General features: G+C 60.9%; 1 protein-coding gene across 1 annotated transcript; it reads right to left on the bottom strand.

The window, feature by feature from the left end:
- Positions 1 to 3,422: 3,422 nt before the first annotated feature.
- On the bottom strand, positions 3,423 to 14,599 carry MKNK2 (MAPK interacting serine/threonine kinase 2). The gene is made up of 14 exons (XM_053965791.1): positions 14,528 to 14,599; positions 14,249 to 14,436; positions 12,250 to 12,331; positions 12,003 to 12,104; positions 11,783 to 11,880; positions 10,780 to 10,859; positions 10,224 to 10,297; positions 10,038 to 10,142; positions 9,655 to 9,710; positions 9,259 to 9,354; positions 7,725 to 7,919; positions 7,469 to 7,633; positions 7,323 to 7,366; positions 3,423 to 7,077 (listed from the first exon to the last, which is right to left on the bottom strand). The coding sequence occupies exons 2-14, from the start codon at positions 14,294 to 14,296 to the stop codon at positions 6,810 to 6,812; spliced, it is 1,413 nt and encodes a 470-aa protein (XP_053821766.1). The 5' UTR covers positions 14,297 to 14,436; positions 14,528 to 14,599; the 3' UTR covers positions 3,423 to 6,809.
- Positions 14,600 to 15,265: the final 666 nt, after the last annotated feature.

Here is a 15,265-nt window from a genome sequence, read left to right on the forward strand (position 1 = left end):
GCCTGCAAGGGGTTGGTGTGCCTGCCAGGGAGGACGGGTGCTTCTCCCTCACTTGGGGAGAGGATTCGGCACCCGTTCAATCCTGATCTTCCCAGCACCACCAGCCTGCTCTGTGCTCTGCCACCCTGCATCTGACACATCCTGGTTATTCAGCCTGTGGTAAACTAAATCAGGCTTAACTCAGGACCAGTGTAAGGAAACACAGCCGTGGATCTCAGGGATAATGGATCTGTGTGGGACACTCACCATGGCGCTGTGGGATGGGGTGACAGGTTTGCTGCAGCGACCCAGCACCAACACCACGGTGATCAGTGGTGTGTTAGACCAGAGGAGTAAAAAGATGAGTGTCATACAGGAGACTTTACCATCCCAAAAATAAACCTGGGGACGAACACTCCTATAAAAGGCCCAGCGTCATTATTTCTGGGTCTGGTAGCCAACAGATTCCTTCAGAGATCAGGCACTGGGCAAAGACAGCGCTGTTTTAGCTGGGCCATTCACAGTGGTGAATGAAAGCCTCACCCCAGCAGTAACACTGGGCAGGGAAATCGCTGGGGTTCAGTTGGTGGGATGAAGGCTGACCCCATCCAGGGCTGGACATGAAGGGTCTCACAAGGCTATGAGCAGCTGGAATGAAACCAGAGAGACCAGAGTGCTCAGAGTTGGATAGCAGAGAACATCTGGCCTTTCTTCACCTCGTGGAGGCAGAAAAGAATATTTAGAATGTGTGCTCCAAGCAAAAGCTGGAAATGTGTGTTCCAAGCAAAAGCCAGGCAGATGCAGCTCTCCCCTGGCTGAGCAGCTCACCTCAAAAGGAGGCATTTTAGGATGTAAGGAAGCTCCAAGGAAGACTGCATGGCAAAGACAGAGACATCCTGGGTGTGAGCCAGAGGAGGGCAAAGTGGGACCTGCCAAACTCTGTGCCTTAGCACCAAGCCTTGATCTAAACCTCCAGCCAGGTGAGAAGGTGGCTCACGAGGCCCAGGGCCCACTCCAGCCATGGGACAGCTCTCCTGGGTTTTGGGAAAACCTGACCCTGCTTTCCTCCCACTGACTGACCACAGATCCCATTGCCCATGCAATTCCACCCAGAGCTGGAATCCTGTGGGAATGCCAGACCTGCACCCCATGGCTCTCCAAAATTCACACTTCACCACAAACAAGGCTGACCAAGGCCTTCTCCAGACAGTGGAGAAAACAGACATGCCATGCTATGCCAGTGCCACTGAGGCTCCTGGTGCACAGGGAACAGCCACAGGAAACACAGGCAGGGCCAGACCTGTGTGCTGGGCTCTGCTGGGGTGCACATCACTCACTCCCTGAGACGACTTCAGATGGAGAACCTGCACACACCAGTCAAAATCACACCAAAATGACACGTCCTACCGAAAAACCACTCCAGATGGTTGGTTTGGGTTGCCTGGATAGGAGACATGATTCTCTGCAAAATGCACAGGAGTTCTTTCTTTCTCTGCCCCATCCCAGAAAACATTTTAAAAGCACAAAAAGGAAAACGAAATATATTTTTGATCCAAAGCAGCTGTTTTGCATCAAAACACACTTTACACCTTCCACTCTGCATTGCCCAGTGTGAGTTTGGGGTTCACTGATGGTTCAGGAGAGCAGTCTGGTCTGAGGAAATGCATGTTACTCATTCCAGGGTGTTTTTTTGGGCAGACATAGAATCAAAATGTTGGCTAATCACCCAGATCATCATTTGTCACCAGCAGAGCCGGGCTCAGACCCAAAATACTGAGGACACTTCATCTTTGCTCCTGCCCAGCTGCCTCAGTGCCCTGGGCTGAAGCCAGATGCGACCCCACCAGCCACCCCAGCGCTGTGGCCACTCAGATCCAACCATGACCTGATGGCTCCGTTAAATCCTGAAGACAGGCGGGCTGGCACCAAGCCACCACGTCACCCAAAGCCTGGCTGACTCCTACGTCAGCCAGGCCACCCCAGTGGCTCTGCAGTGGCCCCTTCCCTCTGGGCCAGCGTGGGCGGCATCGCGCTGCTCCTGCTGCAGGGCTTTTCTCCGATGCAAATCCACACCAGGGTATTTATAGCGCCCTTATCCCGGCGGAGCCTATTTTGGGCTGATGCTCAGGCACCAGAGCAGCACAGGTTATTTTAACCCAGCGCTGGGTTATTTTCAGAGCTGCCCTTCTCTGCACGTGCTCAGGAATGGTTTCCAACTACCAGGCACTTTCTGGAGTTGGGGAAATTGGGAAAGGAGGAGAAGAAGAGGGACTATGTGAAGGAATTTTAGATATTTAAACCAGCATCTGCAGCAAAGCTGCCTTTGACACACCTGTCTGGGATCTACCTAGAATCATGGAAGGAGGACTGTCTGCAGGATAGCTCTTGAGCAAAAGGCAGGAGGGGAAAGATTTCTGGAGCACACAGCTGAGGGCCCAATGATGGTGAAACAACATGCAAGAGAGGAAGAAGAACCAAGAGCTGGATGCTCCTAAAATGCCCGGGGTCACCAGCTGGTGGCCCCAGGCCCAGGAGGGAGCAATGGCTTTGTTCAACAGAGGCAGGAACAGCACCATGGGATAGGACATGCTCCTCATCCTCAGCGTGGAGGGAACCCCAGCTCTGTTCTCACCACATGCCATCCTGGAACAGCCAGAGAAGGGAGACTTCTGGAGCCATCCTTTCCTGATGCAGATGCTGCAGGAAGCAGCTGCAGCATTTACCGAGCAGTGAGCCTGGATTCTCAGCAGTGTTGCAGTGAGGCGCTCTCAGCTCAGAGCCAGGAGCAGCAGCTGGTCCATGGCAGAGCCCGCAGCCCATTCCCCAAACCAGGGGTGCCACGGATGGGGTTCTGCCAGGGCAGCAGCACCATGGCAACAGCATTCAGAGGGATCGAGTTCCATCCCCCAGCATAGCTGCAGGGCTGGAGAAGTCAGGATTTTTAATTCCACAAGGTCTTGCCTTGTCCATGTAAGAAAGTTCAGCAGGGCCTCTACAGTCTTCTTCCCACACCCTGATCTCCAGCCTCCAGTCCCCACTACATCCCCTATCCCACCACACTTTCCTCTTGCCTCAGTGTCCCCCTCTGCCCCCTGACCCATGGAGGGGTGAGGGGGATGTGCCAGGAGTGTCTCTGGGGGTGGCAGGGCAGTCCCAAGGCCACTGGTGCAGCTGGCAGGGAGCACAGCCCTGCCCCACGACCTCCGGCTCCCATTGGGATTGAGAGGATCACACCATCCCACTGGGAAAAGTGAGTCAGGGCCTGAGCCACTGCCAGCCCCTATTCCTGGCATCCCAGCCCCCCTGGGCCAGCAGCAGGCTGGGAAGGAACAAGTGAGTTGGGAAGGATAATGGGGAGAGGAGCCTGTGGATGGAGTGCTGCCCACTTCCCCAACCCCCCCCATCCAACATGCCCCCCCTGCCACAGCCACCTGCCCACCATATAGGTCTCAATGCATTTTTATTAAATTCTTACAAAACAGAATACAAAATTCTGGCATCAACAATTGTTATAAAGGAAAACTTCAATTCAGCTGTATCAGGTCACCTGGTACATACAGTAAAGTGCTTCTTTTTGTGTGTTTGTTGTTTTTTTTTTCTTTTTTTTTCTTTTTTTTGTTTTTTTTTTTTTTTTTGTCTTTTTTTTTATATATTTTCATTTTTATTTCCCAGCCAGCCCCTGAGCAGTGGCTGCTGTTGCACAAACCAACAGTGCGTTAACGTGACTCTTGTTGAACCAGCTTTGGCAGTCTTCATCAATTGTAAAGTGGAGAAAGTTTCTCCTGGTTTGATAAAAAAGAGTTAGCTTCACAGTAAACATTTCTAACCAGTTCTAAGTCGAGTTAGTTGGCTGAAGGAAGGGTGGGAGGGAAGGAGAGGAAGCAAAAACACTTAACATTTCCAGCTTAAAAAAAAAGAAAATTTTTTGAAGTTGGTTTCCAAGATAGATGCTCTATGGGGGGGAAAGTTTGGAAAGAGGAAGAGGAGGAAGAAGGGTGCTGGTGAGAGGGGGTCGCTGGTGCTGGACCACGGGAGCATCTGTCTGGAAACCGCCCCAGGAGAGGTGCTGGCAGCGGGGAGGGGACATCTGGCCCTGGCACAAGGGTGTCCCCAGCCATGCCTGCCCCGCCAGGGCACCTGTGGGTGCCCAGCCAGGCTGGAGGCTTTCCAGTCAATTCCTGGCTCTTAGAGGCATTTAAAGATTTTCTACCAATGCACAGACCCAGCCTTGGGTCACCCCCGAGTTCCACGCCAGGAGCGCTGGGTCCACACCAAACCCCACCCAAAATGCAAAGCTGAGCCCAGGACAAGCTCAGATGTTCCCAGCACATCCTCCAACTCTCACAAACTCCCACAGCATCTTCTGGCTGCACATCCCTGGCCGAGGACACCCACGGGACACAGGCAGGGTCACCCAGGCCTTCCCCAGAGTGTGTGGTGTACTATATATATCTATAGATATAAAAGAGATCACTCTTCTGCATGGGGGAAAAGGGGAAACTCAGTTTGCCAACAAAAGCAGCATGGGGGACAGATACATTTTGGAGACATCCCCCTGCCATCCCCTTCCCATGATTTTTTTGTTTTTTAAAAAAGGCTGCAGCGTGCAGCATCAACGATAGCTTCACAATACCAGCTCAAGGCATCGCGTACTGTACATCATTCAAGTATTTCTTAATATAAGACAACAAGGAATTATCTACAACTGATAAAACAAAATAAGCTATAAAAAGTAACAATGTACAATCAAGATGGATTTTTTTTTCTTTTTGTTAAAGGAGGCCTGTCCAGGGTGTCCTAGTGCCTGCAGGGAGGGTCTCCCCTCATCACTGCCTTGCTCCTCCCCACCCAGCACAGTGGGACTGGGGACACACAGGGGAGAGGGAGATCACAAGTCTGAGGCAGTTCTGGGGGTGGGATGGGGATGGAGTCACCCTCCCCAGCCACCCTGGGTCAGCAGAAAGGCTGGGAAGGGTGAGAGAAGATGGCCCCTGCCCTAAACTCCATCAACACCAGAGATCATCATCTCCCAAGATAACTCACACACACCTCCCTGAAACAAAAAACAACATATATTGCATAGTATTGCTGTCAGCAGTCTTAAAATAAAAAGGAGAACTTTCTTTTTTTTTTTTTTTTCCAGAGACAGCGACTGTCTTCAGCTAAAGACCCAGGGAAGTCTGTTCCCCAGCTCAGAGCTCCCAAACCCTCACCTGTGCACGTGATGGGCCGAGGCTACTTTTGCAAAATATAAAGCTCAAAGCACTGAGTCAGAAGGGACAGGAGGAGGCTATGAAGGGGAGGGACACTGCCCTCCCAGTGGGATGGGGGCTGACAGCACAACCCCAAGCAGTGCCTGTGGCAGGGAGCAGGGGGTGTCAGGGGGATCTGGAGGCCAGTCTGACCCCGAGCACAGGCCCTGCTCCCCTGGACAGACCCAGAAACCAGCCAAGGGCCTTGCCCCGACTCAGCACCCCGAGTCCTTCCCACCCTGAAGCAAACTCCAAGGAAAGGACAACGCCATGCACGCCTGAATACACGTGAGCAGGGATGAACAGGCATGACCACCCGCACCAGTGCTCTCCCTGCTGAAGACCCTGCTGCTCTGACCCCACACCTTCCAGCCCCACATCCCAAGCTGTTCCCAGGCTGCTCCCCTATGCCCTAGCATTTGGGTGCTGCTACCAGCCTGGCTGCTCACCCACTGGCACCCCTGGGGCATTGGGCACCCTCTGTGCCCCCCGACCCTCCTGCCATGGCAGCCTCGGGGCCAGCCTGAAACCACGGCAGGTCTCACTGTCCTGCAGCAGGTCCTGATGCTTTTTAAGGGGGTCCTTGTTTTCCACAGAGCACACAATTCCCAGAGAGTGTTTCTGGATGCTCTGGCCACCCTGAACACCTCATCCCCCATGCACATCCCCAAGGGCACAACCACCAGCCCTTCCAAAACCCGGGGTGCAACACCTGACCTGGCACAAAGCACAGCCCTGGATGCCCATGCATCCCCCAGGGAGCCGCCAGCCAGAGCGTGGGAGGAAAGGAAGACATTTCTCCGTGCCCTGTAGAGAAGCACAGCTGGCAGTTTAAAACCAACAGTAATTAAAAAAGGAAAGGAAAAAAAAAAGGGCAAAAAGGAAAAGGGGTGAATAGCTTATTCTGGAAGCAGGAGGCCAAGGAGAGAGGGTGGGTTGGGTGCTGCTCCCTTGCTGGCACCCTTCTCTCCCCAGCCTGAGTGGTTCCCTGCACTGTGTCCCCCTGGAGCCGAGCTGGGGACACCCCCGAGCACAGGACAGAGGGGCTCCCCACACCTCCCACACCCAGGAGGTGCCTCCTGGACCCCCAGGAAGGGGTTTTTGTGGGATCTACCCCAACATTGGAGAGAAACCTGCAGCTCTGAGGAGAGGGATGAGGTTAAAACTCAACTCCTGTTGTTGAAAACGCGACCGAGGGTCTTTTGTTCACAGTATGAAATGAGCTGAAATCGTCAAAGCAGCCGCGGATACAAAGAGTCCTTTGGTGTCAGGGAGGGGGAAAAATGTCAGAGGGGAAACCAAGAGCTGGGAAACAAAAGTCCGTGTGTCTGTCAGATGTCCTTGAGTGTGCCCTGGGTGAAGCAACCTCACACTTGATTTAATACCTTTAAAAAAAAAGATCTTAAACAAACCCTCCCACCCCCAGACCTACAAGATCAGCAAAACCTTGGAAACCAGCCACAGGGACGAGTCCTGATCTTGTCACTAGCCAGAAACAGTGGGGTCAGGGAGGGAAAGGGGAAGAAAGAAAGGAGGAGAAGGGGGGACATGGGGTACAGCAGGTGTGAGGGGCACCACTCAGGCTTGGTCGGCCACCAGGACCAGCGGGGCCACCAGGTGCTGCCCAGAGGCCACTGCCTTGGCCAGGCTGCTCTTCTGCCGCCGCTTGGCCAGCTTGGACTCAGAGGGGGGGGAGAGCTGCATGGCCCGTGAGGTAGCTTTGATGATGATGGGTCGTGCTTCCTCCTCCGCCTCTTCCTCCTCGTCCTCATCATGCCGTGTCAGCTGGCGGTTGACAGCGATGGCCTCAGCAGCAAAGGAGGTGAGCTCTTTGGCACTGCTGTTCCTGCAGGGGAGGCACGGGCTCAGGGGGTTGTGCGGGGCTGGAGGGAAGTCGCGATCAAATATCCAGGTGTGCCTCCTCACGTGCTGGCCATGCCAGACACCAAAAATCAAACCCAAAGTGGCAGGGCTGCCCAGACACAGAGTCATGGCAGAGCCCCCAGAAAGCAGAAGGAACAGACAGTAGTGCTGAGGAGTGGAGTCAGGATTCAGGGGGCTGACGGGTGTCCCAGGGCAACCCACACTCACCTCTGCAGGATGATGGGCGTTGGCAGGGTGTTATCCGGGGCACACTGCAAACAAAATGCAGCCAGTCAGAGCCAGGATTGTGCAGACAGGTGTTCCCCACCCCGGATATTGGGAGCAGAGAGAGGGGAGGGGACATCAACACTCACCCCCTGCACCCAGGGGTGCTCCAGGACCTGGGCTGCGCTGAGCCGCTTCTTGGCATCTCTCACCAGCAGTTTGGAAATGAGGTCTTTGGCTCCAAAGGAGATATGTGCCCAGTCCTTGTCAGGAAACTCGTACTTCCCCTCCTGGATACTCTCAAAGAGCATGTTCTGAGTAGGGGGAGAAATAACAGGGGTTCAGCCAGGAGTGCTGCAGCCAAACTGGGGGTGGGTTTGGGCGCTGCTGGGGTCCCCCACTCACCTGGCAGGTGTGGCATGCCTCACCCCGGTCCCAGCCGCAGTCAGAGCCACAGTGGCCCACAAAGGGGGGGTACCCGCTCAGCATGATGTACAGGATGACACCCAGGCTCCACAGGTCACAGCGCTTGTCGTAGATTGAGGCCTCCTCGTTGAAGGCTTCCACCACCTCTGGGGCCATGTACTCGGCTGAGCCACACTGCAGGGACAGGCGGGGTGAGTCCCGAGGGTGGGGACCTCGGGGCAGGGGGGACTGGGAGGGTCCTGCCAGATCTCCGGGGCTGCACCTCTGAACAGAAGGTGCTCCCCAGGTTTGCTCCTGCCACATCACCGTGCTGGGTTTCCCACCACAGAGGATGCCACAGACCCGCCTTTCTGGGATCACCCAACAGCAGCTGCCACCCCGAAGGAAAAAAAAAAATAAAGCCTAAAGGGTGCAACCCCCACGGCACAGCACAGCCGGACCCACAGGACCCACAGCATTGTCACCACCCAACCGGCCCAGCGGGGCAGGCCCAGAGCCTGGGAGCGGCCACAGGACACGGTGGGACGAGCCTGCCGTGCCTGTTCCTCCGCCTGACCGCGCCTGATCCCCGGGCCGGCACAGGCGGAGCTGCCGCGCAGGATCCGGGGCGGGAGGAGTTAACGCTGTGCGGGGAGAGGCAGAGCCGGCGGCCCCATTCCCCTATCGCTCCAGGACTCTGGGGCTTTCCAGCACATGACCCGCAGCCCACACAGGCCCCGTGACCAGGGGAGAAAAGAGCTGCAGCCAGCAGATAATCGCCCCGTAACGAGAGGGGCCTCTCCAGCCCCAGCAGCTGATGCCACCGCAGGAAAACAACCCCCCCCAGCCCGATCCCGGTGGGAATGGAGCGGCCGTCCATGGGCTGAGAATGGGGAAACTCGGGGCACCTCGGGAACTCGGATCCCGCCCCGGGAGGAGGCGGCCGTGGAGGAAGGAAGGGGCTGGGGGGTTCCGGCCGCCGCCCCCGCTGTTGTGCACCCCGCACGGGCCCCGTCCCGCCGTCCCCGGCACGTTCGCACCCCCAAAACACCGGGGTGCAGGGCGATACCCTGCACGGGGGCACCTGCCGCTGGCGATAAGGGGAGCGCGGCTTTCTGCGGGAGATGGCATCTGTGCGACACGGGGACACCGGGGAGCTCTCGGGGTGTCCACCCTGCACCGCACTCCCGCAGCCCGGAGGCTCGGCCCGCTGTCCCTCGCCCACGAGCGGGGGAAGCACGGGCCCCCCGGCCCGGTGCTGACCCAGTTGAGCCCGGCAGGCTCGGCGCAGCCGCCGCGCTGCTCGGGCTGTTGCTAAGGCTCACGGCAGCCCGGGCGCTGCGCCAGCCCCCGGCCCCCCCGCGTTATGTAACCGCATCTCGCCTGCCGCGGCGGGGGGGCACGGGGGGGGACGGGGGACACGCAGCATCAGCGACAGCAGCGACGAGCAGGGGGGTGTCCGTGCATAGCCCTGTTCCTGGAGGCTGCAGGGCAGCTGGGGGGACCCCACAATGTGGGGGGCTCGCACGCTTACCGGGGTGAGCAGCTCCGGAGTGGAGATGGGGGAGCAGTCGCCGTTCAGTTTGATGCCACTTCCCAGGTCAAAGTCGCAGATCTTCACTGGAGAGACCTGGGGAGGAGGGGGGAAAGGAGTGGTCGGTGACCCCCCCAGCATCCTCCAGAGCTGGCAGCCCCCCGGGGACCACAGCCGTGTTTTCAGGCCACAGCTGCTCAATGCCAGGTTGTGTCATGCTTCACACCACGCTGTGCTGTGGCATATGGGGGCTGTGTGTGTCCCTGGCAGGACTTGGTGTGTGTATGTGTATTCCTGGCAGGACCCTCCTGCACCCCCCATCTGAGGAAACCCCACTGTGCCCACCCCCCCCCAAGGCAGCACACCCTGCACCCACCCTGGCTGCTCCCCGCTCACCTGGTCTGGGCTCTCACACAGGATATTTTCTGGTTTCAGATCCCTGTGTGCAATCCCTAGGGGCAAAAGAGCCAATGAGGGCAAAAATCCCCCTCCTACAAGACTGCTATAGTGTAAAGTCTGGGGGTGGCACAGGGACCCCTCCCTCCCCACCCCAAATCACCCTGGCAAAAGGCAAAACTTGCTGCTGGCCCCGAATCCCAACCAAACTGGAGGAACAGGATCTGCACCACAAAAAGCCTTGTGATGCAGCTGGGCCTGACCCTGCGTGCTGGGATGGGCACTGTCCCCTGGGCAGGAGGATGGGGGAGGCAGTGACACCCCCGGGAGGGCCCAGCGCACCCCAGGGTGTCCTCAGTGGCACCTGGGGCGTCCCAGCTCACCTTTGTTGTGCAGAAAGTGCAGGGCGCTGGCGATATCTTTCACCACCACGCTGGCCTCCAGCTCGTTGAAGTGGCGTCTCCGGTGGATGTGGGTCAGGATGGAGCCTGTGGCCAGGTGAGAGCAGAGCTGGGGCTCGTGGGGGTCCTGGTACCCCAGAGCTCCCCCCACCCCGGGGCCGCACTCACCTCCCCTCATCTTCTCAAACACCAGGTAAAACCTCTCCTCCTCCTCGAAGAACTCAATCAGCTCCAGGACATTTCTGCAGGGACCATGGCATCAGTCCAGCATCCCCCCAAAACACCTCCTGGGGTGCCCCCCACAGCCCCATCCAGCACAGGACCCCGGGAGGGATGCAGGATGGGAAAACTGGGCTTGCAGTGATTGAAACCACACAGCCAGGGCCCCCCTGGCCAAATTCCAGGAGGGAGAGGGGCTTGCAGCACCCGACTCTGCTCCTCCCTAATTGCTCACAGCCCCTCCTGGCTCGCTGGCCCGCCCCACACACAGCCCCGCTCAGCAGCAGGGGCTCAGCAGCAGGGGCTCGGCTCCAACTTGGCCACCGAGGCCCTGTCGTCATGGCAAACCACTGAACGTCCCCTGCGGATGCTCCACCGTGGCCAGCGGGGTCAAGGGGAGGGAGCGTGGGCAGAGGGCAGCCTGGCTGTGGCCCATGGGTGTCACGAGCATCAGCCAGGTCTCAGCCCCCTCCCCGTGCCCGCAGTGGGGGATGTCCTGCCGTACCTGTGTCCCTGGCACTGATAGAGCATCTCCACCTCCCGGAAAACCCTGCTCCGGATGTGTCCCAGGCGCTTCTCTATGATCTGGAAGGCAAAGAGGGGGAGGCTCAGCGCTGCCAGGGAGGGGCCGGGGCACCCTGGCCCTCCAGCACGGGGACCCGCGGGGCCGGGCGGGGCTCAGGCAGCAGAACAGGCTGTTCCTGGCGCTGGTGCCAAGCGGCAGCGCCGTGCCAAGCCGCTCCCTCCGGGGCCGGGGCCAGCAGAGCTCCACGTGACGCTGGAGCAGCGGCGCAGCAAAGGGCCCTATGCCCCACTGGGCGCTGGCACAGCGGGGCTTGCTGGCCGTGCCAAGGGTGGACAGGGGGACACCCCACACGGTGGGCAGGGCAGATGGGTGCTGTCATTGCCCTTTGGGGCACACAGAGCACTCCACCACCACAGCCCTCCCTGCTGCCTCAGTTTCCCCTCTGGGGCACCCAAAGGCCCCCATGGAGTGATGGGGGAGGCAAAGCTCCCCCAGGATTTGGCTGCATTTTGACACAGGGCCCATCCCAGAGCTCCCGTGTCACGGCTCAGAGTCTGTGGGGTGCAGGGCCACGGGACCACCATCCCTGATGCCAACCCCCTCCAGCACCCACATGAGAGAGACCTTCCTGGAGTGAGCAGGGGGTGAGCACCCTGCCAGACCATGTGCCCGTCTGCCTCAAGTCCCCAGACGCATCCCAAGTGTTAATTTAGTCTCTGGCCTGCCCTCATTGACAGAGAGAGGAGCGTGGCTATGGGGGTCACCGAGGACCCCGAGCTGGATGGTGGCTGACATCGGTGTGCCATCACCCCTGCCACATCCCTGCCCCTCTCCCTTCCCTCCGGCCCATAGAGCTGCAGTCCTGGGCCAGCACCGGATGGTCCTGGGAGCTGGGAGAGCCCCAGATGTGGAGGGCAGAAATGGAGACTGAGGCAGGGGGTGGGAGGAGGGCGGCTCTGCAGCCCCAGCAGCGGAGCTTTACCTTCACCGCGTACTCCTTGTTGGTGATGAGGTTCACGCAGGACTGGACTCTGGCGTGGGCCCCTTCTCCCAGCACCTCCTCCTGCAGCTGGTAAACATCTGGCAGGGGAGAGGTCACCTGAGCTGCCCGCCCCGCTGCACACAGCCTGGGGACACCAGGAGGGCCCAGCCCTGCCCCAGGCCAAGGGGAACCCCTGGGGTCCCCGAGCAGCCCCGCTCACCTTCGAACCTGCCGGAGAAGCTGTCGGTGGCTCTGCAGCGCTTCTTCTTCTTGTTTCTTTTCTTGGCATCAGGGATGTCGATGGGTTGACTTGAAGGCATGTCTGTGCCAGAGCAAAGGCACCTGTGTCAGCCATCCCTGTCCACCCACAGCTCCCCCAGCACCGCCAGGGCTGCCCCCAAAGCCTCAGGGCCAAAATCCCAGGGGCAGGATGGGAGGAGCCCTGTGAGCAGGCACCAGAGACTCACCAGGACGGGGCGGGCACTCGAAGTTGAAGACGGGCTCCAGGTGGTTGGACTGGTCGAACTCCAGGTCAAAAGGGTTTTGCCCCTGTGGGAGCCAAGAGCAGGAGTGAGGTGGCAGCTGCTGGATCCGCCTCCATCAGCTGCCACCCTGAGCCCAGCACAGACACACAGCCCAGCGTGCTCTGGCTCTGGGACACATTCTGCTCACTGCCCCATGGTGCAGGACACCAGCTCATGGTGGGGCACGGCAGAACTCCAGGGAGAGCCAGAAGATGAGGAGGAAGGCTTTGACCACATCTCCTGATGGGGATGGTGCTTCAGGGTCACTCCTCCAGCCAGCCCCAGGCCAGCACACGGGGGATGATGAGAGGGACCGCAGCCACCCACACCAACCCAACCCCAAATCTCCACCCAAACCTGAACCACAGTGAGCTAGGATGGGGAGGAAGAGAAGTCACAGGGCAAGACGGGCTCCAGAGCCACCCTTCCATGTCCTCCCAGCTCCCTGCAAGGTCACAGGGGCTCTGCCTGCTCCAGTGGACATCGTGTCCACCAAGCTCTGGGATACCCCCGACCTGGCAGGATCAGGCCTCACTCCAAACGCTCCTGCACCCCGGGATCCATGGAGGGCATGGCACCCGCTCCCTCCCCCACACTGAACCCCAGTGGCACCCGAAGGACATGGGGACCCTCTGCTTCTTGCTCCCCTGAGCCACCCATGAGATGGGGCAGTGCTAGGGGCAAAAGGGCCCCCTCCTCCCCAGGATTATGCAATCTGTTTGGGTGGAGGTGGCAGCTCCAGCGGCGTTCCCAAACCCGCCCGGTGCCCGGGCTGGCTGCCAGCCCCAGCACGGCCAACCCCGGCCACCGCCAGAAACACCCAGAAGGCGCCTGTTTACTGCAGCCCTGGGGGGGCCGGGGGGCAGGTTCACACCAGGAGCACCCCCCCACCAAGCACCACTTTGGATCTCCGGGACCAAAACTCTCCTGTGCTGCATTTTGCCAGCTTTCCTCCCCCTCAAAACCTGGATTTGGGGAGCGCAGCATCGCCCCGCAGCTGCTGCCCCCCGGGACGAGCCCCGGCAGACTGGGGGGGCCGAGGCCTCCGGGAGAGGTACGGTGTGCACAGGGGGGCAGGGGAAGTACGGGGGGGGGCACTGGGGGGGCAATAGGGGGCCAGGGGGCCCTGCCAGCTGCCGCAGCACTGCCACACAAAGGTCTGGGGGATGGGAGGCTGCGCACGGGCTCCATCAGCACAGCCGAGGAGTCCCCCCCACCTCCATCCCCAGCCACCGCGGGGGGACACAAACCCCGGACAGAGGCCACCCGAGCAGGAGCGGGGGTCGCTGCCATGAGGGGCCGGGTTTGGGGGACCCCCCCCCGCACCCCGGAGCTGGAGCGAAACCGAACAAAGGACCCCCCAACCCACAGCCAGGAGGCGGCTCGGGGACGGGGGTACCGAATGGAGCGGGACCACAGCGACCCCCGCACCCCGAGGTGACAGCGGCAGGTGGGGGGGGGGGGGGGGGTGACGGGCCCGGGCTGGGGGTGCCCAGGGCATCCCGGGATCGAGCCTCGCTGCGGGATCGAGCCTCGCACGGTCCCAGCGGGCCGGGCCTGAGGAGCCCTGAGACCACCCCCACATCGCTGCCGAACCAGGATAAGGGGTGCAACTGGGCGGGGGGAAAGTGCAGCCAACCCACCCACGGGGGATCCCCGCGGGAGCTGCAGCATCCCAGCGCCCACCCGAGGCATGGGGGGGAGACACTGACCCAGCCCCCGGGAGCACCGCGACCTCCGGGACGGGGGGGACAGGGGGGTCCCCCTGCACGGTTTGGGTGGCAGCGCCCCCGGAGCTCCTCAGTTTGGGGGGGGTGTCGGGGGTGGGGCAGGAAGCGGCCGGGCCCCCTCCGTTCCCGGGCAGGGGATGCAGCGATGCGGGCGCACCCCGGCTCCGGAGCCCCCCAGAGCATCCCCATGGGGGCGGGGAGCAGCCCCTTACCTTGAAGGAGCGGTGGAATCCCGGGATCTCTGATTTCTTCTGCACCATCTTGCTGCGGGGGGGGGGCGGGGGGCGGCGTTGCTGGGAGAAATGAGGGGGGGGCGGCAAAATAAAAAAAAAGGGGGATGGGGGGGAGGGAGGCGGAGGGACGGGCAGAGCCGGAGGGGAGTCCGGGGGGTGGCCGAGACCTGCGGGGAGAAGAGGGGGGGGGGGTCAGGCGGTTGCGGCCCCCCCGGATCCTGCCCGGTTCCGCCCCCGAGCCCCCCGGGCCGGGCTCACCGGCGCGGCCCCGCAGAGCCGCCGCTGCTGGTGGTACCGCAGCCCGCACCGCCGCCCGCTCCGCTCCGCGCCGCTCCGCCGCCGCCGGGGGGGGACGCACCGCCCCCGCCCCCGCCGCCTTTATAGGCACGGCCACGGCCCCGCCCCGCCCCGCCCCCGGCCCCGCGGACACCCCCCCGCCGCGCCCCGGGACGGGGACACCCCGCCGGGGACACTAGCGGCCACCCCGGGCATACAAACACCCCCGCCCAGGGTCACAACAGCCCCCCGGACACCCACAGGGAACGCGGCCCCCCCCCCCCCCCGGGGACACAAAAACCCCTCCCCGGGCACCCAGCGGGACACAAACCCTGCCCCCCCCGAGGACACAGTCCCCCCTCCGCGGGAACGCAAACAACCCCCCCGGGACACCCCAGAGCCCCGGGCACCGGGACAGAAACACCTCCCCCAGTGCACCCCCAGCCCCCCGGACACAAACACCACCGTGCAGCACCGGGGGACGCAAACGCCCCCTGGACACGCAAACAGCCCCCCCCGGACATCCCAGTTCCTCCTGGAGACACAAAGACCCCCCGGGCACTCACTGGGGAAACAGCCTCCCTAAGGGGACACCACAAACGCCCCCCGGGGCCACCCACATCCCCTCTCCGGGCACCCACCCGGGACCTCACCCCCCTGGATTCCCTCTGGGGACACCGCACCCCCCTCGGGTACCCCGTCGCTGCACCGGGGCTCCCT

This window comes from Vidua chalybeata, chromosome 27, assembly GCF_026979565.1.
Source record: "Vidua chalybeata isolate OUT-0048 chromosome 27, bVidCha1 merged haplotype, whole genome shotgun sequence".
Taxonomy (NCBI): Eukaryota; Metazoa; Chordata; class Aves; order Passeriformes; family Viduidae; genus Vidua; species Vidua chalybeata.